This window comes from Dendropsophus ebraccatus, chromosome 5, assembly GCF_027789765.1.
Source record: "Dendropsophus ebraccatus isolate aDenEbr1 chromosome 5, aDenEbr1.pat, whole genome shotgun sequence".
Classification (NCBI taxonomy): domain Eukaryota; kingdom Metazoa; phylum Chordata; class Amphibia; order Anura; family Hylidae; genus Dendropsophus; species Dendropsophus ebraccatus.
In genome coordinates, this window is record NC_091458.1 from 99,197,814 (window position 1) to 99,223,908 (window position 26,095).

The following is a 26,095-nucleotide window of genomic DNA, read 5'->3' on the forward strand; positions in this document are numbered from 1 at the left end:
AACAATATAACTAATTTTCGCACCATAACCTCCCCGTGTAATAAGGCCGTTAGTCTATAGAGCAAGCAGTGAGATACTTAGCACTAAGCATGTTCACACTCATTCTAGCAATCAGTGGGGATCTGACTACCTAGACCCTGTCTGATCAAAACTTTTGACAGGTCTCTTTGATGTGCTATAATTTTTTTTTTTAATGACTGGTATACGTTAAAGAGCATGTTAATTTTACCATTCGTCAGGGAGAGTAGATTACCAGTATGTCTACAGTGATAGCTCCTATGCAGTGCTCTGTATACCTGCGAATACTGCAATACATTCCCATGTGTATAGAGATCTCAGAGAAATATTAGTGTTTAGAAGGGTTGGATTGTTCTCATAGCAACATGTTTCCTTCAACTCATTGTCATACATAATATATATGCTTTCTTGTACTGCTATCAGTGTCTAGTCAGCAGGGTTGGTGACAGTCTCATTGGGTTATTTGTACTGTCTGTATTGGTTATCTATACAGATAATGGAAGGATTTAAGCATAAATGTGATTTTAGCTCGTCCATGTTTAATCATTTTTAAGACACATGACACAATGATTATCAAATGATAAGTTATAATATGTATACTCAGTAGAAAACAATTCTAGTATAAGTCACAGTAATATCTCTTACTGTTTTTTTTTTTAATGTATGGGAGTAACAGTAAGGCAGTGTTGATAACCCCTTTAAATAATGTTCTGACTAAGAGATTTTACATTTTAATCTTCAGTACTGTGCTGCTCTCATACTAATCCTAAAAACAGGTGCAGCCATAGACAACTGTCTTGTGATATGAACTATGTTGACACAACTCATTACATCAGATACAGTCCCAGAGGGTAACAAGCTGTGCATGTGCTGAGACCTGTGCTGTGTTATTCTGATTTCTTCTGCAGTATTGTATGTGATATATCAGTAGCTAACAGTCATAACCCACTTCATTAAATACATATATACTTTATATATTTCTGTTCCCCAAACTAGACATATTTTTCTGTACAAGACACAAAAGCATTTCACAATGAACAAGAAATGGACACTCTGCACGCCACCATAGAGTGTGAACAACCTCAGCCAGATCTTTACAAGTAAGAATGCCTGTCAATGACGAATATCAATACCGCATGATGGTAGAGTAGACCAGTAGGTATACCAAAAGAGGAACAATAAGTGAATGGGGAGGGAGGAAGTAAAAAGACAGATGGGAAAAAGCAATGTTATATGATATGTATTGTACAGTGTCCAATCATATAAACCTACCAGAAGAGAAACAGGAGAGAAACATGTTGCAGATACTACAGTGCTCTTGTTAAAGTGACAGCCACAACACTTCTTTACTCTGCCCTCTACATAGTTAACAATCCCATTGCCTTCCATAACAGAGCATGTACCCCATCCTGCTACATCTGCTAAGTGTATCTGCCAGAAAAGCAGAATAGGGCTAGCGATCGAGGATTGTTATGCTGAACAAACATTTAAGGGACCCGTGTTTCACTGAAACATAGATATCGGCATCAGCTGCATTCACTGCAGCTGTATCAGACTTTTGTTGGCATTCACTAATGTATTATTACAGTTGTATTACTTTGCCTACTTATTTTACATGATGCTTTTATTGTTTAGATTTGTTGGTCGGATCAACATTTATAGTAAAACCGAGGACCCTGCTGCCAGGTTAGTTAATATACCTTTCTTTGCCTCCTTTTCTTTCACTTCTGTAGATGTTTGTTCATAAAATAATACTTTAGAAGTATTATTGTTTCCACGAACTCTGTTTATTACATCCGTATGTGTTATTTGTATTTTATTAGGCCTCTGGGATCAGAAAATTTGTTACTTCGTGGTGCTACATTGAAAAACACAGAAAGAATCTTTGGTAAGCAATAAAAAACGCTATGTAGCTTTTTAGAGAAATCATAAAACTCAGAAGATGTGTACCACATAGATATATGTAAAGGAGAACAACTATGCTGTTTTTCGTAAAGTAGCTTACATCCATGTACCATTTTTCTTTCCCATGGATCTTTTCATTTCCTGGTTTCCTTTATAAACTGTGACCCTGTGGCTGTTTGCAGCAGTACAGACATTTTCTCACAATCCTCCTTGCTGCATGTGAAATTAAAACCAACTGCCAGAACTAATGGGACAGATCATGTGACTGTAAATGAACTGAGCATGAGTGACCCAAACTAGTGGATGCCTGGCGGGCCATAAAGGAGTATTCCACCCATGAGCTAAAAAAAAAATATGTACCTCTCAAGTCTTACACACCAAGCCCCCCTGAGCCAATTCCTGCCAATTACCTACCGCTGTTCCTGGGTTACAACTTTATAGAAAACCTGGTCTATGTCCAAAATGTTGCTGGTCGGGAAACTACATTTCCCATCATGCAGCAGGCCAACAAAGGGGCATAAGTGCTTAGCAGTGGGAGCTCCGTCACTTCATTTCCAATCTCACATCTCAAGTAGCAAAAGACGAAATTATAATGGTGCCTATGGAACTTCCTGTAGACATGATTAGTTCCATAGGTTCTAATATAATGCTGTCCACTGCTACTTTAGCAGTAAGAGCGGAGATGAAGGGGAAGAGCGCGTGGTGCTAAACATTTCTGCCTCTTCATCCTAGCAATCGGTGGGGGGTCTCAGTACCTGGACCCTTAGGCTGGGTTCACACTGCGTTTTTGCAATCCGTTCAATGTATCCATTTTTAATTGGTTACTTTTAACGGACAGAAAAACATAGTCAACACTACTTTTTTGTCCATTAAAAAAATATGCATCCGTTTTGATCCGTTTTTTTTCTATAATGGAAGTCAATGGAAAAACGGATCCAAACGGATGACAAACAATTGCATCCATTTTTGCACCCGTTTTTTCCTTGAAATGTATACGTTAAACGTATAGCAAAAACGCAGTTTGAACCCAGCCTTACTAATACAAACCTCTGACATGTGGCTATAACATATCAGAAGTTATACATTCACATTAAAATTGTAAGTCCACAGTATGTTAAAATACCTGGGATAAGATATAATTATCCAAAAATAAAAATGAAGAAAGTAATATAAGGACAGTCTAGATACTCGTTTTCTGCGTTTTGTGAGTTTCTATGTGTAAACCTGCAAAGCAAGTTGGGAAAAGTGACATATTAAACATTGCTGGGTTTGTTCTGGCAAGCTGGTGCGTGATTGAATAGATCTTAAAAGGAGAAATGAGTTTTGAGGAGCAGATGCTACTTTTACGATAGACTGATAGGAGTTTAGTGCAGGCATATAAATAGTGATTACATTGTGATAGGATGCCATATTGTTGATTGTGTGGTGGTTAATTGAGTAAGTCGTTAATCTTCAATGCACTCGAGTAACAATCTCCCATTACACTTTTTTTCTATCTCCAGGTGTTGCTATATATACAGGGATGGAAACCAAGATGGCATTAAATTACCAGTCCAAATCACAGAAAAGATCTGCTGTTGAAAAGTAAAATGCTTTCATCCATTATTCATAAGGGCAAGCACATGTGACAATTAAATGTAGGAAGACACCCACCACATCTCATAGACAGAATATCCAGTTCTATAGTCGTGCTCTTATGTGAATGACTTTTTTGGTTATTACTAAACAGTACATTTACAACACATTAATCTTATTTCCCACATTTCTAGGTAGAGATTCTAAAACCACATTATAATGCATTTCAGTTTTTACTTTATTATCTTTTATGTTACTAAATGTAGTAACATAAAATGTAATTTATGGGTTTTTTATCATTTTTTTTTTTAATTATTTAAGGTCTATGTATACAGTAGATTAATATGACAACCCCTTTCACAATTCATCATTATCTGACATGAGCTCATTGTTGTGGGCATGGATACTGGCAAAGAGCTAATTTTCCTAGAGGAGACAGTTCAGTAGGGACAAAGAAGGAAACGGAACTGCACTCACCGGTTAAAAGTCTTCATCTTTAATGGTCATCTTAAAATCCGATACATGTGGACAAGGTGCAAGTGGTCTACGGACCGTAGAAGCGCCGGAAGGGCATGAAACAGCCTGTCGCCTACCTCCGTGGCGTCTGCCACACCACCAGGGGCGGTCTTGGCATTTCTGGGGCCCCAAGCGAAGTTATGTCTCCCCCCCCCCCTCGACATGCGTTCCAAAACAATAGACCGCTGTGTGTTGCCCCCAGTAGTATATACCCCTTGTGCGCTACCGCCAGTAATATATACTCCTTGTGTGCTGCCCCCAATAGTATATACCCCTTGTGTCCTGTCCCCAGTAGTATATACCCCTTGTTTGCTTCCCCCATTAGTATATAGACCCCTGTGTGTTCCCCCAGTTATATATAGCCCCCCCCGTGTGCTCCCCCAGAAGTATATAGACCTCCTGTGTGCTGCCCCAGTTGTATATAGACCCCCTGTGTGCTGCCCCCAGTTGTATATAGGCCCCCTGTGTTCTCCCCCACTAGTATATAGGCCCCCTGTGTGCTCCCTCAGGGGTATTTGGCCCCCCTGTGTGCTCCCCCACTTGGATATAGACCTCCTGTGTGCTCCCCCACTTGGATATAGACCCCTGTGTGCTCCTCCAGTAGTATATAAACCCCCTGTGTGGTTCCCCCAGTAGTATATAGACCCCCTGTGTGCCCCACCAGTATTATATAGACCCCTTGTGTGCTGCCCCAGTAGTATACAGACCCCTGTGTGCTCCCCCAGTTATATATAGACCACCTGTGTGCCTCACAAGTAGTATATAGACCCCCTGTTTGTTCCCCCAGTAGTATATAGACCCCTGTGTTCCCCACCAGTAGTATATAGACCCCTGTGTGCTCCCCCACTTGGATATAGACCTCCTGTGTGCTCTCCAAGTTGTATATAGACCCCATTCTGCTGCCCCAAGTAGTATATAGACCCCCTGTGTGCTGCCCCCAGTAGTATATAGACCTCTCTGTGAAGCCCCAGTAGTCTATAGCCCCCCTGTGTGCTCCTCCTGTTATATAGCCCTTCTGTGTGCTCCCCCCATTTATATAGACCCCCGATGTGTGCTCCCCCAGTTAAACAGACCCCTGTGTGCTCCTCCTCCCATATAGTATATAACACAATAAATCAAACACTTATACTCACCTGGGTCCGGGCGTCTCCTCTTCTCTTCACTCTTGTGGCCGCAGGAAGGGTTTTCCCTGCGATCACAAGAGGCCGCACTCTACTTGTCCTGGCGCCGATGCTCCAGTGATGTCACTGGAGCGCCGGCACCACAAGGACAAAGCTGCCACTTGTGACCGCAGGGAAAACCCTTCCTGCGGCCACAAGAGTGACTGACAGGAAGGGAGCCAATGTCTCCCGCCCTGTCAGTGCTGCTGCATGTAACTATGAGTGCTCATAGTTACAGTTCAGATGGTAGCAACGAGCAGGGCAGCGGCCCTGTCCAGCGGTCTTGACCACAAGAGCAGGGCGTGGGGGCCCCCCTGGATGTTGGGGGCCCCAAGCGATCGCTTGGGGTGCTTGGTGCCAAAGACCGCCACTGCACACCACTTGCACCTTTTCCACATGTATCGGATTTTAAGATGACCATTAAAGATGAAGACTTTTTACCGGTGAGTGCAGTTCCGTTTCCTTCTTTGTCCCTACTGAACTGTTCACATTGTTGCAATTTGGAACTAGCACCACTGTAATATACTTGCTGCCATCCAAGAGATATTGGCCTCGGGCTAGTTGGGACTTATGGTGCCACTTGTATCTGGTTTCCTATGTTTCCTAGAGGAGATATTGTCTGGCTAAACAGCTTTTTCTCCCTCTGTCTGCCCCATAGAAATACTCCTTTAAGTATGTGGATGCAAATTACATACACACTTATAAGGTGTCAATTGTTGTTTTACTTTTTTTTTGTACAGTGGGGAAAATAAGTATGTGATACACTGCTGATTTTGCAAGTTTTCCCACCTACAATGGAGAGGACATTAGTTTTCCTTATGGTGCATTTACATGGAACGATTATTGTTCCAATTTTTGCGATGACTATTGCATTTGAGCAATAATCGGCTTGTATAAACACAGCGAACGACCAAGCAACGAGCGAGAAATCGTTCATTGTGATCTTTTAACAGGTTCTCAAATCATCATTGGTTGTTCGCTAAAAATTCGCAGATCGATTTGTGTAAACAGTCTTTCACCAATTCACCCTATGTGTGGGATGGGTTTAAGCGGTCTCAAAATGATTGCAATGACGATTTTTTGAAAGGTTTTTCACTTCGTCTAAACGCTGATCGTTATCGTTGCTTCAAAATCGTTAAACAATCGCTTGGGCAAATTATCGTTCTGTGTAAACAGACCATTAGGTAAGGCTGAACTGTGAGAAACAGATTCACAGACACACTGATTGATTTTTAATTAATTAATTATTTATTTAACATTTTATTGCATGAAAAAGTATTTGATACCGTAGAAAAACAGAACTTTATATTTGGCACAGAAACCTTTGTTTGCATTTATAGAATTCAGATTTTTCCTGTAGTTCTTTACCAAGTTTTTGGATTTGATCCCACTCCTCCATACATATCTTCTCTGGATCTTTCAGGTTTTAGAGCCGTCACTGAGCCACATTGTGTTTCAGCTCCCTGCAAAGATTTTCTATTGGGTTCAAGTCTGGAGATTGAATAGGCCACTTCAGGACTTTGAAATGTTTCTTGCGGAACCACTCTTTAGTTTCCATCTTTAGTTGCCCTGGCTGTGTGTTCCGGGTCATTGTCATGATAGGCCAGGTACTCCTGAGTAGTGTTAAGGATGTGATATTTTGTATATTTAGTGAAGCCATTGCAATATGGCACTGACCTTCTAAACAAGTAGAGATGTTTAAATTCCTTAAAGCTACTAGCACTACGTAACTAACTCCTTTTGTACCTCAGCCAATGAAAGACTGAGACGAGCCTTAGGGAACACATGCCCCAGGATATATAAACTGGCTGCCATCTTTGAATAAAGATGACAGGGTGTTTGATTCTCAGTGCGCACTATAAACTTTATAACTTGTAATTTGGAACAGTCAGTCAATATGACAGCACTCTTGAGGTGCATCCATAACAGTATTACTGGTCTGATTCCTGAACTTTTTCAGAATTATCCTTACCCCACAAGCTAAGATCTCGCATGGAGCTCCAGACTAAGGAAGATTGTCAGTCATCTTGTGTTTCTTTCATTTTCTAATAATTGTACCAACAATTGTCTGTTGTCCTGTAGCCCATCTCAGCCTTGTGCAGGTGTACAATTGTATCCCTGGAGTCCTTGAACAGCTTTTTTGTCTTGGCCATGGTGGCGAGATTGGAGTGTGATTGACTGTGTGGACAGGTGTTTTTTATACAGGTAATAAGTTTAAACAGGTGCGATTAATACAGGTAATGAGTGCAGAGTAGAAGGAGCTTCTTATGCTGCATTTACACGGAAGGATTATCGTTCAAATTTTCGTGATAACGATCGCATTTGAGCAATAATTGTCTCGTATAGGCACAGCGAACGATCACGCGACGAGCGATAAATCACTCATTTTGATCTTTCAACATGGTTTCAAATCATTGTTGGTCGTTTGCTAAAAATTTGAAGATCGATTCGTGTAAACAGTCTTTTACTGATTTACCCTATGTGTGAGATAGGCTTAAGCGATCTTAAAACGATCGCAATAACGAATTTTCCAAACGATATATCGTTCCGTCTAAATGCTGATGGTAATAAAAAAATACATTGTACTTTGAAATCGTCATTAGTTTGATTGGGTGAATTATTGCTGCATGTAAACGCAGCATAATGTTCTGAAATTTCTTTTATAGATTCTATTTCTCACAGTTAAAATGTACCTAGAATAAAAAGTAAGGACGTCTAATCTTTGTTGGTAGGAAAACTTGCAAAATCAGCAGTGTATCAAATACTTATTTTCCCCTCTGTAAGTCAAACACAGCTGAAAAAATTTATGGCAAGTTCACATATGTATGGGTTTCCAGTTGCATATCCTGAATGTTAAGTAAAGAAAAAAATGGACAGCATATATATTTCAATAGGATGTGTAGGGATGTCCTAGAGGAGCGACTGAAGAAAGCTCATCTTTCCTATTATGCCATCAGTAGTCTGATTCATAATTTCCTGCATTGACTAAAATGGCAGGCTGCAATCTGCTGACAGGGTAAAAGTGAGTTTGTTCACCAAAGCCTTGAAAGCCTATGATAATATCTAATCACTTTCTCTCATATGAGTACAGAATATGGTTAAAATATGTGTTTAGGAATTGTTTATATATACTGTAGGTGCCACCATACACTTTTAAAACAAGGATGACAAATGATGTCACCAATGATGACAAATGTAATTGTCGTTTCCATGTTTGCATGCAAATAACACAAAATGTCTTCCTTCTAGGTCCATGAATGCTTATCTCATTGTGTACCTGTGTATTCTGATCAGCAAAGCCTTAATAAACACTGTGTTAAAGTATGTGTGGCAAAGCGAGGCTTCCCGTGATGAGCCTTGGTACAACCAAAAAACAGACTCCGAAAGACAAAGGAATCTGGTAATAATTAGAGTTCATTTTTTTCACATTTTAGCTTTAACAAAAGTGCAAAAGTGAAGGTTCTATAATGACTTCTTCTAATACTGAGTAGATGGATACGGTAAGTGTAAGCAGAAATATGAGCCAAGTGGCTTCCAGATCAGATAGATATCCATCCTGCATGTCCATTCCTAGTGTCTCCTCAGCAGAGTGCACTCAATGATCTGTGACGTTCTGCATGCTCTTTATCATAAAAAGAGATTGAAATTGTGTAATTAATATTTAATGTTTTTGGCCTATAAGAACAGTACTGGCCTGCAAATCTTGTGTTACTTTGTAGGAGGACTGATCATTGAATTGACTTGTGTGTGATGTTCTGGGATGTTATGTAGAGCAGTATTTACTGTAACAATAAGTGCCATATTTAAGTGTTATCGATCTGCATTATTTCGGGATACATATTGGAGCTTTAGAAGTATTATGCTGGTAGTTCTCATGTACTGATACCTATAGCAACTCTTTTGTTTCATTATCCGTAGAAAAGTGCCCATTTACCTTGTTTCAGAAGCATTATTGAATGGTATCCTGTGCACCAGTTTATATTTAAAGAACAAAATACATGACACAGAAATCCTGGACTTGAAATCAGAAGATCTCATTTGTACATCAAATGTTCGTCAAAATGATGGTGGGTTTTTTCTTGGACGGCTGTCATTTAGCACCAGTGGTGGCTGTATTGTAGCTAACATTAACAAAAGATCAACGTTTTTAGAGCTAAATGACGGCCATCCGGAAAAAAATGGACACCATTTTGACAGTGTGTAAACATAGCATTAAAGTTTTTTTTACATCAGGGGGGCATCTAATGCCACCCAATGCAGTGTTAAATAAAAATGCAACTATACTCAGCTGCCAATGCCACAGCTGCTGTCTTCTTTTTTTCTGGTTCTTGTGACTGCTTGCTCAGTCAATTACTTCCAACTTGAGCACAACTGTTCTCGCTTTAGGTATCCCCCCCCCCCCCCCCCAGTGCTCTTAGCTGTCTCAGCAGACCGTGGGGCAGACTACTAAATGCACCAGAACGGCACAGAGGAGGAAGGTAAGACACATACCTTCCTCCTTGGTGTCTTCTGTGCAGTAGGGACATATCAGCAGGTTAGATTTGTCTAACCTGCTAATAGTTCCCCTTTAAATACCATTGTATTCAATACCAATATTGTACTCAATACCATTGAGTTGTTACCAGGATTCTTAGAAACAGTTGGTTCTAAGGGCCCTATTACACATGGTAATTATCGGCCAAACAGGACAATGAAAACCGCAAGGGAATCAGTACGGCGATCAGCCACAAAAGAGAAAAGACTCCTATGTTGGCTGATCAGGCTTTTTTGAAATGCTAAAAAAAATTACTGGCTGTCATGTCCGTTTAATAGTAATGGCAGAAAGGGCTGCACTACTAATGAAGTTTTGTAAAGACTCACCAAGACTGTCTCTTCTTTACAGACAGCCTGGAGCTCTCTAATAGGGCCCTAAGACAGATACAATTATTGAAATGCTTGAAGCGTGATATCAAATACTTTGCAAATGTGTGCAACTACTATATGGCTATACAGTTGCATACACCTACCATTTACCATACCTTTGTTAAAAGAAGGAAAAAGCAAAAAAATATATATACCATAGTATGTGCATTTTGTTTTTTCTTGACTTTTTTTCCTATTTCACTTTTGTGCTCCTCTCTTCTATTGAAAAATCGAATTTAGTGACACTTTTCAATATAGTTAAAATATATGTTTTTTTTTATAGTCGTGGCAGCACATGCATTATGTCTGGAGCCATCCTAAGAGGATAAGCTTGTACATCACAGACAACTGCGTAGAGAGTCTGAAGGACAATTGAAAGATGTTCTGACTTTAGAGGGAAATGTTATCTGAATCACAGTTTTAGAAGAATAAGTGTAGTTGACTATATCCATGGTTAGCGGAGGACACAGTCATCTCGCTCCCTCCTTTCTTTAGCATACTATTTTTCTTTTAGCTGTCACCCTGCACAGTTCTCCTCGGCTGCCCCACTTTCCCTCTGCCGCACTCTGTGTGTGCTCGCTTTCCTCCGCTCTCCTGCCTTCTTAAGGTTTCTTGCTCTCCTCCTGTGTAGCTTTCATTTCATTACTGTTTATTTTAGAAGCTTTCTTGTCCTATTTGTTCTCCTCTCTGTCGCGCTCCTCTGCTCCTTGGTTCTATATATAACTCCAATTCTTAATGTTAATTGACGTACTTTTGTGCAATTGTTTCTAAAACATGACGGAGGAGATTTATACTAAGTAGAACAAATAGTAACAGTAATGTTGCCCTCATTTACCAAATGCATAGCTCATTTTTTTAAAGGAACATTCCAGCTCAAAACTCACCAGAGAAAATACACTTGGCATGGTGCAGTGTATGTTTTGTAGTCATTAATATTTGCCCTAGATATCATGTTTTGAAATTTTTTTCTGCTTAATCCTCTGTTCTATCTTAGAAATATAGAACCAAAAGTGACTGCTTTTCTTCTCATTTGAAAAAAACTATGCACATAAGGAATCAGAATTGATGACTGTTTGCCAATACCTTCCTAAATTCATAGGATCAATTTAGAAATCTCAAGTCTTCCCATACTTATCAGCTGCTGTACGTCCTGCAGAAATAATCACAGAAACAATCGCCACAATAGCTCCAATACCCGGGTAATACAATATAACCACTGAGTGGTATCCCAATATTAAAACATAGCATTTAATAGATATGCATTAAAAGATAAAACTCAAGAAAAAGGGCACCAATATGCAAATAAATCAGGAAAGCTCCGGCTATATACATATATACATGTGGTACTACACAGAGAGTCATCTAGGTACCAAAAACTACCGAACAAAATCTGGTCAGGTACTCTTACCACCTCAGAGGTCTTCAGAGGGTATGTTATATGTGGTAACGCAGGTCCCGCTAATCCAGGTAGCTCCAAAGGTGAAGTGTAGGGACAACTAGCCCTGATGGTCCCTAAGAAAGGTGCACCAGTGTATCCCCGCTCGCTCTGGAACCCATCAAGTTAATTGTCCTAATAAGGGCGGACCCTGCCCTGTGCTACCCCTAAGCCAGGACCCTACACTCACCCTTCCATAGACTTCCTACGTGTTTCATCCTCATGGACTCATCAGGGGAGAGAGTAAAAAGTGCAACAAATACAGATCAGGTGTATAGTCACTAGCTAAATAATGGTCTATAGCGTCCTCTAAATTGTGCAGCGTCACGGCGTATGGCCCGTCGCATAATACCCAGGCATAATAGCCCTCCGGAGCAACAGCTGTCCTGGAAAGCCATACATGGTTGCTATTATGCCCGGTGCACCTTTCTTAGGGACCATCAGGGCTACAGTAGGTCCCTACCCTTCACCTTTGGAGCTACCTGGATTAGCGGGACCTGCGTTACCACATATGACATCCCCTCTGTTTGAAGACCTCTGAGGTGGTGAGAGACCAGAAAGTGATTTATTCTTTCCAGTCTGACACAGTTGTTGCAGAAGCAAATCCACATAGAAAATCTCTCCTGTTCTGCACAGTTCCTGAGGTTGACAGAGGTGGCAGCAGAGAGCAACATGTCAGGCTGAAAAGAATACACCCCTTCCTGTAGAACATACAGCAGCTGATAGTTACTGAAAGACTTGAGATTTTAAAATAGAAGTAACTTACAAATCTATATAACTTTGTGACCTCAGCTGATTTGAAAAAATAAAAATAAACTTTCTCAGTACCCCTTTAACACCTCTATTTCTATTTGCACCCACTTTATTATTTCTCCCCTCACTTTGTTCTAATAATTATTTGTGGAGTTGTGAAGATGAAATGTCTGTTTTGTCCCCTTTCAGTTTATCAGAGCTTTCACAGACTTCCTGGCTTTCATGGTTCTTTTCAACTACATTATCCCTGTCTCTATGTATGTCACTGTGGAAATGCAGAAATTCCTGGGTTCTTACTTCCTCACCTGGGATGAAGAGATGTTTGATGAGACAACAGGAGAAGGCCCACTTGTGAACACATCAGATCTGAATGAAGAGCTTGGACAGGTGAAGCATCTCGATTTTTCTTTGACACTGACACACTGTAGATCACATAGAGGTCATTACAACGTTTCACACCAGCATATTATAGAGGTATATTGTACACTGCGCTGTAACATAGTAACATAGTAAATAAGGTTGAAAGAAGACAAGAGTCCATCAGGTTCAACCTAGGGAAACCCTACTGTGTTGATCCAGGGAAGGCACTGTAGTTCTTTGTATTTGCCGGAGCTGCAGTGACTGACCATTTTGTTACTAGCGGTGGTACATCTGCTTTTCAGCGTGAATCCATAGCCACGTGGGTGAAAGCAGCTGGTATTTACGTCTGATTGAGTGCACTGTTTGTAAATACACAGGGATGTTGATATGGAGGGAGAGATGAGTGGGGGGAAATAATTAGCACCTTCTGTTTGGAATCTTTCTAATAAACTCACTGTTGCCATTAGCGGATCTTAATAGTAGGTATTTATAGATTCAGACAATACAGTCGCAGACAGTAATTGGGCTCATGGCTGAAGCGCTCTTAAGTGAGCAATTCTATATTTTCATTAATCTGTATAAAATATGCATCAATGACGCCTAGTAAAAAATAGGGAAAAATAATAAAGATTCCTTCTCTCCTATAATTTAACTTTATGTTTGGTATTTCACTGTTGACCTCTTCATTACTTTTCTTGTCTTTATTTTTCTGCTTTTATGGAATTATAGGTTGAGTATATATTTACAGACAAGACTGGGACTCTAACAGAGAACAACATGGAGTTTATTGAATGCTGCATTGAAGGTCATGTGTACATACCACATGTCATCTGCAATGGTCAGATCCTTCCTGACTGTATGGGCATTGACATGATCGATTCATCACCAGGATCTGGAGGAAAAGTACTGCTTTATTTTCCTACGTTAATTACTTTAAAATGCAGGATGATTCAAAGAACATGGTGCAAAATGATAGCCTCAGTATTCATACCATGACAAGACACACTAGCTATCCAAATTTTAGCTATACACTACAAATTTTCAAAATGATTTCCAATGGTTACACAGCAGATGTCTAGATGATATCTACTTCACTGTTTTAGTGAATCATTGCCTTTAATTCTGATCTGTGGCTTGGGTGGGGGGAGTGGGTGGATAATAGGTGGACAAAAGGAAGTTGCAAGGTTTTAGATCTGGCAATTGTGGTGGCAAGTGGAACATTGGTTAATTGATTCTGGTGTGGCTAGTCCAATGTTCCAGTGTAGTTCATTCAGGTATTGTGAGCATCCATATACTGTATATATCTGGAGGTTCATCACACTGCTGATGTTTGAGCCAATTCTCCCATTAGTCAATTTTTTAACATATCCAGGTAGTGTCCAGTAACAGTACAATTAGCAAAAAAGAAATGACAGTAGGCTTTGTGCCACATTCACTTTTGGTGCATCCCTCATATACTTGGCCAAATGATGATGAAGTATAGTACTACAGATCTGTACCATAATAATACCGCATACCGGGCTGTGTGTGAGGCCCGAGACTGTGTTCACTCTTCCCACTTTTGTATCATTTTTACATATTACAACTTACATATTAAAGCATGTGATGCTTGTTCAGATGTTCAAGTTTTCAGAGCTGAACTCATCCCACAAGTGTTAAATATACTAAACTGCTTGTTGATTGTTCCCATATGATACAATATTTAAAAGTATACTGTTTATATGAGACCAAAAACATGGTCATACATTCAGAAACTGAGAATCAAAGGGAATGGGCCCACTGTGGGTACATTGTCATGTACGTTGGCTTACCTTTCTGCCAGTATCCTGATGTATACCTCCAATGGGCACTTTTCTAAAGTGAATTTATTTGAAGCTTAGAATAATTACCTATTACCATACAAAACAGTAAAGCAGCCTGTCCTCATACATATTGATCCCTTTTTTTAATCCCAGGAGAGGGAGGAACTCTTCTTTCGTGCACTCACCCTCTGCCACACTGTGCAAGTTAAAGATGAAGACCATGCTGATGGGGAAAGGAAATCTAGTCAGTCTGGGAAATCCAGCGTGTACATTTCTTCCTCTCCTGATGAAGTGGCTCTCGTTGAAGGTATACAACGGTAAGCATCTATTTCTCTCACATATTACTCAAGGCAAATTTTAACAGTCATTATGCATGATTAGTTTAGTAAATAGCATTGAGACCTATTGCCTCTTCATTGTATTGGGAAATGTGGATGGTAAACTCTAGAACAGGGGTAGGGAACCTTGGCTCTCCCACTGTTACAAAACTACTAGGGCATTTACTGTCCAGGAATTATGGGAGTAGTAGTTTTAAAACAGCTGGAAAGCCAAGGTTTTCTACCCCTGATCTAGAATAATGCTTTTATTACCATATATCATAAGGTAAATAAACAAATTAAAGATTTTTAAATTGTTAAAGTCTCAACCAACAGAGTTGACGAGTACTTGTTATTACAAAAAACCTTTGACAAAAGTTTGATCGATCGACTCTTAGAGTTCAGAAACACAAAAAAAATGCAACAGCTCACCTCTAATGGCAAGATACAGACGCAATACAGATATGAAAATCACTAAAAGCAGCCCCCCAACTGCCCAAAAAATCTCCATAAAAGTAATAAGGCTTTTGGTTACCATTTGCAAACAGTGTAAACCATACCACCACAATAAGGTGGCTTGGGGTGGATCTACACTGTACTTTGGTTGTGCACTCCACCCATCCCCCCAGGTGGTTATTATTTTTGCCAGTATTAGTTGGATCCTGCATGCCCAGAGCATAGGCTTATTATATGCCATGGAAAGGCTAAAGTACAGTGTAGACCCATCCTGAGCCACCTTACCGTGGTGGGGTGGTTTACACTGTTTATAAATGGTAACCAAGAGCCTCATTATTTTTATGGAGATTTGTTTTAGCAGTTGGGGGGGGCTGCTTTTAGCGATTTTCATACCTGCATTGGGTCTGTATCTTGTCATTGCGATGAGCTGTTGCATGTTTTATCAGAAGAACAAGGTGGGAGAGGTCCTCACTGCCATGCTCTCCTCTACCCGCTCTGTCTGTCTGACCTAAACAACTACATACTGTAGATTTACATTATGCGGCCGTCCAGGCCAAATAGCACAGAGCTAGGAGAGAATGTGCTGTGGGCGTACTTTTCCCGGCTCATTCTCTTGATTGGTCTTTGTCTGAACACTCAGACCTGATCGATCAAAACTTTTGACATGTTTTTTTTTCCAATGAAAGCTACACTTAAATCTCGTAGGGCTTATCAAGTTAAATATTTTTGAAAATATACTAATTTAGAAAACTTCCCCTGATATGCTCTTTGTCTAGGTCACTACCCATCACTCAAAAACCTAGGTGCCTGGTATAAACATATATATCTATAGTATATATATTCATACAGTATAATATCTCAGCTCCATAGGGCTGTGATCTTTGACTAAAGTTTGGCCTACAAGGAGTCAGCGGTAGTCACAAACACACCTCCTCCGTCTCATCATTGGCCCCTCTCTTTCTCTTCCCTGCAGCTCTGCCTCTTCTTATTGGCTGCTTTGTCTAAAGCCAAGTCTGTCTTAGGCTCAGCATGAAAGTCAGAGCATGTAGTGCTCATTTCCATTACATCAAGGGTAGAATGATGACTATAAATTATTTACTGTTATATGGGAGGCTCTACTAATAGATGAATGTGCCATAGCAATCTTCTAGTATATGCTGATGTTGAGGACTATGCTGCAAGGCAAGAGGAGTGTATTTAGATTGTGAGAATGCTATTTTCTTTTTTTTAGGCATAGCCTCTTAAGTTGGAATGAAATCGTAAAGTTCTGAAGTTAGTGTGACCTTTCTTTCTCCTTTCAGGCTTGGCTATACATTTCTGAGACTAAAAGACAATTACATGGAAATCTGTAATAGGGAAAATGACATTGAAAGGTATGGTACTTGAGTCAGCAGATTCACTGGTCACTGTGACTTATTGTCTTCAATCATCTAGGAAATAAAAAAATCTAATGAAAATACATATAAGATGGCTGTGGCTGGACATCTAATTTTACAGTTCCATAGCTCTTTAGCACCGATCCATGTGGACTTTATAGCTTATGTTCAGCAGGATCCATGAATAATACAGCAAGTGTCAGAGACTCATTCAGAAATAGAAACCATGAATCTAGGTTAAGCTGCGGAGGCATTTACTATAGAGACATTAATACGTTATCATGCCAGATGCTCATTGACCTGTGCTAGCCAGACTTCTGTAGCAAAGAAAGTACATATATACTTTAGATTAGAAGGCATTAAAAGTTTTAGGAGTAGATTAAACTGAAGATTGAGATGAAATGGAGACTTCTAGTTTATATTCAATAGGGACATATAGGTGACCTTCCAAGGTATCCTGAGTGCACTCCAAGTCTGTAGATTTAAAGGTACAGTGCTAGTCATAATTCTATCCCACAGACTATTACATGTGCTTGGCCGTGGTGTAGAGGTGGCAAGTCATCTCTTTACCACATTTTTTTTTCTGTAAGGCTTCATTCACACTGAGTAAAACTGGCGGAATTCTGCCAGCCTCTGTGTCATAATGACTCGCCCCAACTCCTCTCTCCGTGCTGAAGAATTGACCTGTCCGAGCCTCCCATAGATTGTTGTTATGACACGGAGGCTATCGGGTTTCTGCGGTGGAACTCGGTCAGTTTTACTCCGTGTGAACGGAGCCTAAAGTCTGTAGAACTGGGTTTATCTACAGAGGGTCTGTAAATGTACTGTACAGTTAAAGGACAAGTGCCATGAAAAACTTTTTCCCAGTAATTGAAGCACATTACAAAGTTATATAGCTCTGTAATATGCTTTAATCACCTATCTGCCTCCCTTCCCTGTCTTTTCCCCCCTCCACCCCCCACCAGGAAGTGTCCTAACTCACACAGACCTAATGACTGCCGTCACAGTCACCAGGCAGCTCCTTCTTGTGAGGAGGTGTCATCAGCAGGAGGGCTGCTCTAGGTCCTGTTACAGCAGCCGCTGGGGGGTTGCTGTAACAGGAGAAGGAGCTGAGAGAAGAGCTTGGTGACGGTGACGGCAGTCATTAGGTCTGTGTCAGTTAGGACACTTCCTGGTGGGGGGTGGAGGGGGGAAAAGACAGGGAAGGGAGGCAGATAGGTGATTGAAGCATATTACAGAGTTATATAACTTTGTAATGTGCTTCAATTACTGGGAAAAAGTTTTTCATGGCACTTGTCCTTTAAAGACCATTTGTAGAAAGGGATTGTGTTGATGCCCTTTACAGTACACAAGCAGATATTCGTAGCTGTAAGGAACCTAACAGAAGTTAGTTATTCAGTCATGTGCTTAGGAATAGGCTAAAATAAGAACCACTTTAAAGGGAACCTACCAGCTGGTTAGAAGCATGTAATCTACTGTTATGTCCCTATAGAGAAAAGGTTGCACCAATCCACCGGTCCCTTATAATAAATATTGGGGCAGCGCTTTGCTAATATTTGTTAGAAGAAGGGGGCCAGCTGTGGCGGATTAGTTAACTGTGGCAAGTAGACCCACCCACTGCACCAAAAAGTTTCATTAGCATAATAAATAGACTACATATACCTCAAAAACATTGGCAAGGATCAAGGTAAGAAAATTACCTTCTTTCTGAGGAGAGTTAAGCCCTCAGAGCTCGCTTGCTCCTCATTCTCCGCACGCTGACGGCGCTATTACACCCGGCAGCAGCGAGTGGGTGAGCACAGGGGGGGCCGCAGGGAGCTGTGGGGGGGCTGCCCGGGTGATCTCTTCATCATCCAGGCAGCCCGTAGCAGATTGCAGTGGTCTGCTGCTGCCGCTCCTTTTCCACGGAGCGACGGCAGCAGATCGCTGCTATATTAGTGGTTTGTCTTTCAACATGATAAAAGACAAACGACAGCAACAGTCAGCTGACATCATTCATGTCGGCTGATCATTGCCTTCTATTAGACAAGACGATTATCATCCATAATGGCCAATAATCGTTTCGTATGATAGGGCCTTAAGTGTTGCCTCTCGATGTGTATAGTTTTGCATTATTTTCTTTAGTGATCCTATAATAACTTTTCATTACTTTCTTATCTTTTAAATTCACAGATTTGAATTACTACAAGTTTTAACATTTGATTCAGTAAGAAGACGTATGAGTGTCATAGTGAAATCAGCCTCAGGTAGAGTTATCATAGTCACCGATATAGTATTTTATCACTTTCATGCATATATTGTTCTACGCAACATATTGTTCTATTTCTAACAATGTATGCCGAGGCTTATATCATTGAATAGTGTTGTACCTTTAGGCTGACTGATGTGTCAGATGACAGCACTGTAGACATTAGGTCCATAAAATGTATTAGTCATGTCTTCCTACAGCATCCTGAAGACTAATAAAACATACAGACCAACTCCTCAATGTCCATTTAAGATGGTGGTTTTGGTTAACCCTAACTCATTAAAGAGCCATATACTGTACGTGTAATTTTGTGGAATGCAGCAGGAAGGGTGTGCATACTATTATGAGTAGAGGTGCCCATTCTCACCCTAAGTGCAGCTTATTATACCCTGTTTTTCCAAAAATAAGCCCCATGAAGAAGAGCCCTAGATTGATTTTACAGGGGTTTTGGAGTAGGCTTAAAATATAAGCCTTAGTGCAAAAATAAGCCCTAGTTATAGTCAGAATCTCCAGTGCTAAGTTATGTCATGTGACATTACTGAAATGGAGACTAGGCATACCATAGGTCCCAACCATTCTGGACAAGTTCCCCACTACCCGCCGCCATGGCTATGCCTTTGCCATCCACTCCCCTCCATGGCACAGCAAAATCCACTTGCCTGCCTCTGAGTCCTGTATTCTGTCTCCCAAATCAAATGGACTCTCTCTTCTCTATAGGGTGTACTGTATAAGTAGCCGTACATTTTTATCCCCAGACAGAGTTATAAAAGTTATAGAGTTATAAAAGAAAAGACTACTCTGTGGAGTACAAATAAGGAATGAAGCATAATGTGTCATTTGTGTTCATGGAAAAAAATAAGACCTATTCTGAAATTAAGACCTAGCCCTTTTTTTCAGAGAAAAAAATAATTTAAGACCCTGTCTTATTTTTGGGGAAACACAGTAATAATAGCACATGTTCATTTACATATGGTAGAAATCAGTTTTTAGTGATTTTTTTTTTTGTATTTTACAATAGCTTTGAGTCTCCCACTAGGGATGGTCCGAACCTGCAGAGGTTCGGGTTCGTACGAACCTGAACTCTCGGCAATGATTCCCGCTGTCTGCGGGAGGACCACCTGGAAAACTGGGATACAGCCTATGGCTATGGCTGTATCCCAGTTTTCCAGGTGGTCCTCCCGCTGTATCCACCCTCTCCACGGATTGGGCAGACAGCGGGAATCATTGCCGCGAGTTCAGGTTCGTACGAACCCAAACCTCGGCAGGTTCGGACCATCCTTATTTCCCACCTTTTAATGGAATTAAATAAGTAAATATGTGACACAAAGGCACAAAGCTTCTACTTTCTCTTCAAAAATATTTTTTTCTTTAATAGAGAGAACATTAGTCCATATGTAACCTATAAAATGAGACACATATTTTGTTTTATGCATAGAATGTTTTCTAGTTCTTACTTCTGTTGGTGATTTTACGTTGTTTGTTCACGCTTGTTGTTCCTGGATCTGCCAAGGATTTGCTTTGCCATTAACACATCATCCTTTGTATAAAGTTTGGGTGTGTCACTACATTACATATAATGAAAAGTTAAGAGATCTGACCCTGGAGCGAATGATCATGGGGTTAGTCAGTAAGGTGTGAAAGCAGAATGCATTTTTCCCTGTACATTTTCTGCATGTCTGTAAGCATTACTCATTCCCTGCCCTCTCAGTTACAGGAAGATTACTCATCTTTCTTCTCTACTTACAGGTGACATATTCTTATTCTGCAAAGGGGCAGATTCTTCTATATTTCCCAGGGTCAGAGAAGGCAAAGTTGATCAAATACGAGCCAGAGTTGAACGCAATGCTGTGGTAATGCATATTGAATGCTCATATTCTGTTATTTTATGCAAATGCAAATGTTATAGAACCATTATTCTCTTCTTCAGTCTGTTGCGTAATTTACTACCTGCTTTTGCAAAATACAGACTGTTTTTCTTCTGTGCACACATTGTTTTATTTTCATTCAAAAATTATGGTTCCTGAATACTTACTTTTCTTGCTTCCTTGCTGCTCCTGCTGTCAGAGCTTTTGGTCCTGGCTGTACTGTTGTTCTGCCAGTTTCTAATGATGTCTTGCTCAGCTCTGTGATTGGCTGATCAGGGATCAGGATGTCATCAGGAACTGGCAGAATGGGAGTGCAGCAGGGGCCAGAAGAGCTGGAGAGGCAGGTATGCACTCTTAGGGCCCTATTACACCAACAGATTATCTGACAGATTTTTTTAAACCAAAGCCAGGAATGGACTATAAACAGAGAACAGAGAATAAAGGAAAGACTGAGATTTCTCCTCTTTTTGAATCCATTCCTGGCTTTGGCTTAAAAATATCTGTCAGATAATCTGTTGGTGTAATAGGGCCCTTAGGCTATGTTCACACTACGTGATAGACTGGCCGTTCCGTGACCCGCCCGGGTCATGGAACGGCCGGTCTCTGCAAAGATAATCCCGTCCGGTACTGCAGTACCGGCCGGATGATCATTCCGGACGCAGTGTTCTGATGCGGGCGCATCAGCGCGCGCCCACATCAGAACTTCACACAGCACACAATGAAGCAAGCGTCCGGAGCCGCTCGCTTTATTGTGTGAACTGACAGGTCTTTCTGCGGCCGCAATTCACTGAATTGCAGACGCAGAAAACTGACATGTCAGTTCTTTGCGGAGCAGTATGGTATCCCGGCCGGAGTGTATACAATGTGTATACTCTCCGGCTGGGAACCCATAGCAGATAAGGCAGTGTTCCACACCGTACAAATTACGTCCGTTGTTGCATGAGAAAATGATCTGAGCACAGGATAACACAAATAGATTGTAAAGTAATTCATGTTGGGATGTGCCCAGTGAATTTATAGCTTCTACATGTAATGGGATTCTATAATTGTTGTGTACAGTCACAACATATAGCTGTTGGCAAGGGAAACATTGGCGGCTACTAGCAATGCCCATATTACCCATGCTGCTCGTAAGGTCATGAAATAGCTATATATTAGTTATGTAGTATTTGATCAAAAATACTTATTTTAACTTCTTGTAGCTAAGACAGCTATTATATACATTATACATTTAGGGTATGCATACACAGGACAGATACGCAGAAGGTTCTCAGTCCGGATTTGAAGTCATTTGAAAATCTGCAGCATCCAAATTGTGGATTCATTGCGTATTTTCTATTAAATAAAAGAAGGGGGAATAAAGAAATGTCAAATGTATTTTGTGGATACAAAAGGAATTTACTTTTCACAATTTACTGATAAAACTCTTTTTTTGTAAAGTTTTTGCATACTGAGATCATCAATACTCTCCTCAACTCAGCAACTCAGGTCACAGGCGCCCCTGGCAGGTTCCTATCAACAGATTAACAGAAAGAAACAGCAGAAGTAATAAACTTTATGGATAAGGATAGTTGCAAAGCATAAATTACACAGTTGCGTACATTTTGGTCTAGAGTTACGCACATGCGTATAGATTGTCAGGTGCAAAGTTTAAATTACGCAAGTTGCAAGTTCGAATATGTTCGAAAATGATTGTTATGACCATTTCAATCATCGAACAACTTGTTTGTGATCGGCGAATGAACATGTTTGCTCATCACTATTTATGAACAGTGATATAAGCTACAGGGCTATGTTACCTGTGATGGAAGACATGTCAGAAACAGTTCAGCTATGCACATATAGAGCTATTGTAGAGTTGTTGTAGCTGTTTTGTCCAAATCCAGTACATCCTGAACTTATGCCAAGACGACTCTTATGATATACACACAGTGAACAGGACCCTATGGATATATATGCGTATGTGTCAGGAGCAATCCTAATACATATGTTAAGCGTACACCAAAAACCTTTTTAGAATACAATCTTATTTATACCACCTTATTGGAGTCCATGCATCACTTTCTTATTTTGGATTACAACATAGCAGTTGAATGCTAGCTATGAGTACCAAGGTCTTTCTTTTCCAAGAGACAGTTTTGATACCCAAGGCCATGGTGTTTTAATAATGAAGCACAGAGACGGAAGACTGTGCCCAGAGGATTATAGGGTATAATTGTTTTAACCATTGTATCTAGCTGGAGGTTAGACTGTTAGTCATGTTTACAGTGTTATGCTATCATTACTCTTATATGCTTACCAATGCAACCCTGTGGATGGCTTTCCTGTGACTGGACTAATGTTTTTCTTGTCCTTTTCATCTCTACAGGAAGGCCTGAGGACTTTATGTGTCGCATACAAAAGGTTTTCACAACAAGAGTATGAAGCTGCTGAAAAGTTGCTCAAGAGTGCACAGCTAGCCCTGCAAGACAGAGAGAAAAAGCTGGCCGAGGCCTATGAACAAATAGAGCAGAACCTGATTCTACTGGGTGCCACGGCGGTAGAAGACAGGTTCACTGACACATTATTAATGTTCTGTACAAATACTGGAATGTGTTATGTCCTGGGTTCATAGGGATTCCTTATTCCTTAAAATTGATAGCTTAGGTTTTGAATAGCCCATCAATATTAGATTGATGTCCAACTCTTAGCTTTCTTGCTTAGTATTATAGCTCAGTCCTTTTACTTGAATGGCATAAAGTTGTAGTATACCACAGCCACTGCTAGAAGTCTCAGGCTTTGTCTGGTAAACAATGAATTTTTTTTTGTTATAATGCATGCTAGAATCACTTGAGATCACGATGAGCAGCCTAAGGCGCTGTGTAAATAAATTACAGTAATAGTAACAGTACAGTAGATATATACATTGTATATAGATACAATTATGACAACTAGACATAAGGATACAGTTTACTTTGTTATCATCTATCCACAGACTCCAGGAAAAAGCAGCTGATACAATTGAAGCTTTACAGAAAGCTGGCATGAAAGTATGGGTACTGACGGGAGACAAAATGGAGACTGCCGCCGCCACCTGTTATGCCTGCAAACTGTTCAGAAGAAATACCCAACTACTGGAGCTGACTACAAAGAAAATAGAGGAGCAAAGTTTACATGATGTGCTCTTTGAGTTAAGCAAGACTGTCCTCAGACATAGCGAAAGCTTAACCAGAGACAATTTCTCAGGGTACGTCCAGCGTATTGTATGAGTGAAACCGCATGCAGTTTATATGGCCATGACTATATGGCCATTTGATTGTGCCAGAGGGAGGATCTTACGGATTTTCTATTAGTTTATTATTGACAGGCAATAATAATTTGTATACTGAGTATACTAAAGAATTATAGAAACATAGAAACATAGAAGATTGTCGGCAGAAAAAGACCACTGGGTCCATCTAGTCTGCCCTTTTAGTATTTTCTTTCTTATTATCTTAGGATAGATATATGTCTATCCCAGGCGTGTTTATAGACCCCTAGTGGTATAAATGAGGACTGCAAAATAAATACATACTCAAAAATTTTACAGATACAATATTGTAGCACCCTATATAATAATGTTAACATGCTATATAACCCACAAGGTTATATACTGTTCATATAAAATATATACAGCTGTATTTTCAATATAATAATGTGTTCCATTAAAGTGAATGAGAAATTGTATACAATGGCCGTAATTGATAGGACTTGCCATGCTCATTATTTAAAACCTGCTTTTAAAAAAATACCGCCATTTTTTTACCTGTTCCCACATGTATATTCACCTGTTTATTTTGACTGAAAATTGCAGCTGCATTTTGCTTTTATCTAACTGAATTTTTAACCTAGCCTAAATATATATGCAGTAAAATGATAGAATTAAGGGATCTGATCAAATCCTAGGAAATAATGAAATGGCCAAGACGTTCCATCATTTCCCTGAAGAAAGTCAGGGATTTGATCGAATCCCTGACCCCTTTCAGGGAAATGGTAGAATGAATTCTATCATCTCCCCCGCAGCATACAAGTTCCTTACTGCCTGTCGGAAGGTCCGGTGCGTGCCACTCTGCCTGCTAGTAGGTCCAGGGAGGTCCCTGTTGAGAGGTATGTCACAGGGGTGAAAGGCCGCTGCTCTGCTCCCTGTCCGCCCGTCTGCTGCCCCCTTTCTGCTCCCCGTCCAGGACCTTCTGCACCAGACCTCCCGACAGGCAGTAAGCAACTTTTATGTTGCGGCGGGGAATGATAGAATTCCATTCCATCATTTCCCTGAAAGGGGTCAGGGATTTGATTGAATCCCTTACTTTCTTAAGGGAAATGATGGAACGGCTTGGCCATTTCATCATTTTCCGGGATTTGATCAATCCCTGATTCTATCATTTGAACCATAAATTATCCAACCTGTTCATATATAGGTATATATAATATGGAGTATGCCAACTAAATATAAAATAACACAGCCCCCTATGTTGGCACCGGGGCGGCTTTAGGGTAAATGCCTCCCCCCCTCCCAGGGCCTCTGGTGAGACCCCCTAATAGTAACATTGATTAAATCCTACAGCCTCCCATCCCTCCAGACAACATCCACCACCCACCAACCATCCTTCCTAGACATACAAACAACTACCTGACCTGCCCCCCAAGCCCCCTGGACAAAAAACAATTACCCACCCACTCCAGCTCCCCACTCCCCCCAGCATTTCCCTCTGCTAAGAGTACTTCCCAGAGCGCAGGAGGTGACAAGAGGCACCACCGCGGCTTTCCGTGGCACACGTCAAGCCAATCAGGACTGCAACGTGCAGCGTGGGTGCCAGGTGACATCATGATACAGCGCAGGAGAGGGTAAAGGAACGAACCACAATTGCTGGAGCGCTCCCTCCCCTCTCAGCTAGCCGGGAGTGATGCGCCAGCAGGGAAGGTTGCACACCCCAAAGGTCAAACCTGGCTGCCACCAACATTTGTGCCGGGAAGTGCAGAGATATGTAAAAGGCCCTATTCCACAGAACGATTATCGTCCGTATTCAGCCGTTACTGCCGATTATCGTCCCGTGGAATAGAAGGCAACGATCAGCCGACATCATTCATGTCGGCTGATCGTTGCAGTCATTGAAAAACAAACTACTGATACAGCAACGATCTGCTGCCATTGCTCCGTTAAATAGGAGTGGCGGCAGCAGACGCTGCCGTATGCTATGGGCTGCCCGGACGATCTAGCAATCACCCGAGCAGCCCCTCCGCAGCTCCCCCCGGCCCTCCCTGGACTCACCCTCTCGCTGCTGCCGCGTGGAATAGCGGCGGCAGTGAACGGGGAGCGAGGAGCAAACGAGCGCCGAGAGGCCCGTGGAATAGGGCCTTAAGTCCTGCAGTTTTGGATCCCCTGCTGTGTTGA

General features: G+C 40.9%; 1 protein-coding gene across 7 annotated transcripts in view; it reads left to right on the forward strand.

The window, feature by feature from the left end:
* Positions 1–26,095, forward strand: part of ATP11A (ATPase phospholipid transporting 11A) — a 133,978-nt gene that overhangs the window by 70,974 nt on the left and 36,909 nt on the right. For all 7 annotated transcript variants that reach the window (XR_011363186.1, XR_011363187.1, XM_069970779.1 and 4 more), the window contains exons 7-19: positions 1,015–1,118; positions 1,654–1,704; positions 1,842–1,906; positions 3,426–3,507; positions 8,424–8,574; positions 12,454–12,651; positions 13,354–13,527; positions 14,580–14,743; positions 16,501–16,572; positions 18,748–18,821; positions 20,570–20,673; positions 23,057–23,238; positions 23,663–23,914. Coding sequence is in view for 5 of the 7 variants with exons in the window: in XM_069970779.1 (XP_069826880.1) it covers positions 1,015–1,118; positions 1,654–1,704; positions 1,842–1,906; positions 3,426–3,507; positions 8,424–8,574; positions 12,454–12,651; positions 13,354–13,527; positions 14,580–14,743; positions 16,501–16,572; positions 18,748–18,821; positions 20,570–20,673; positions 23,057–23,238; positions 23,663–23,914 (1,673 nt within the window). In the remaining 2 variants the exon portion in view is untranslated. The remainder of the gene's footprint in view (positions 1–1,014; positions 1,119–1,653; positions 1,705–1,841; positions 1,907–3,425; positions 3,508–8,423; positions 8,575–12,453; positions 12,652–13,353; positions 13,528–14,579; positions 14,744–16,500; positions 16,573–18,747; positions 18,822–20,569; positions 20,674–23,056; positions 23,239–23,662; positions 23,915–26,095) is intronic.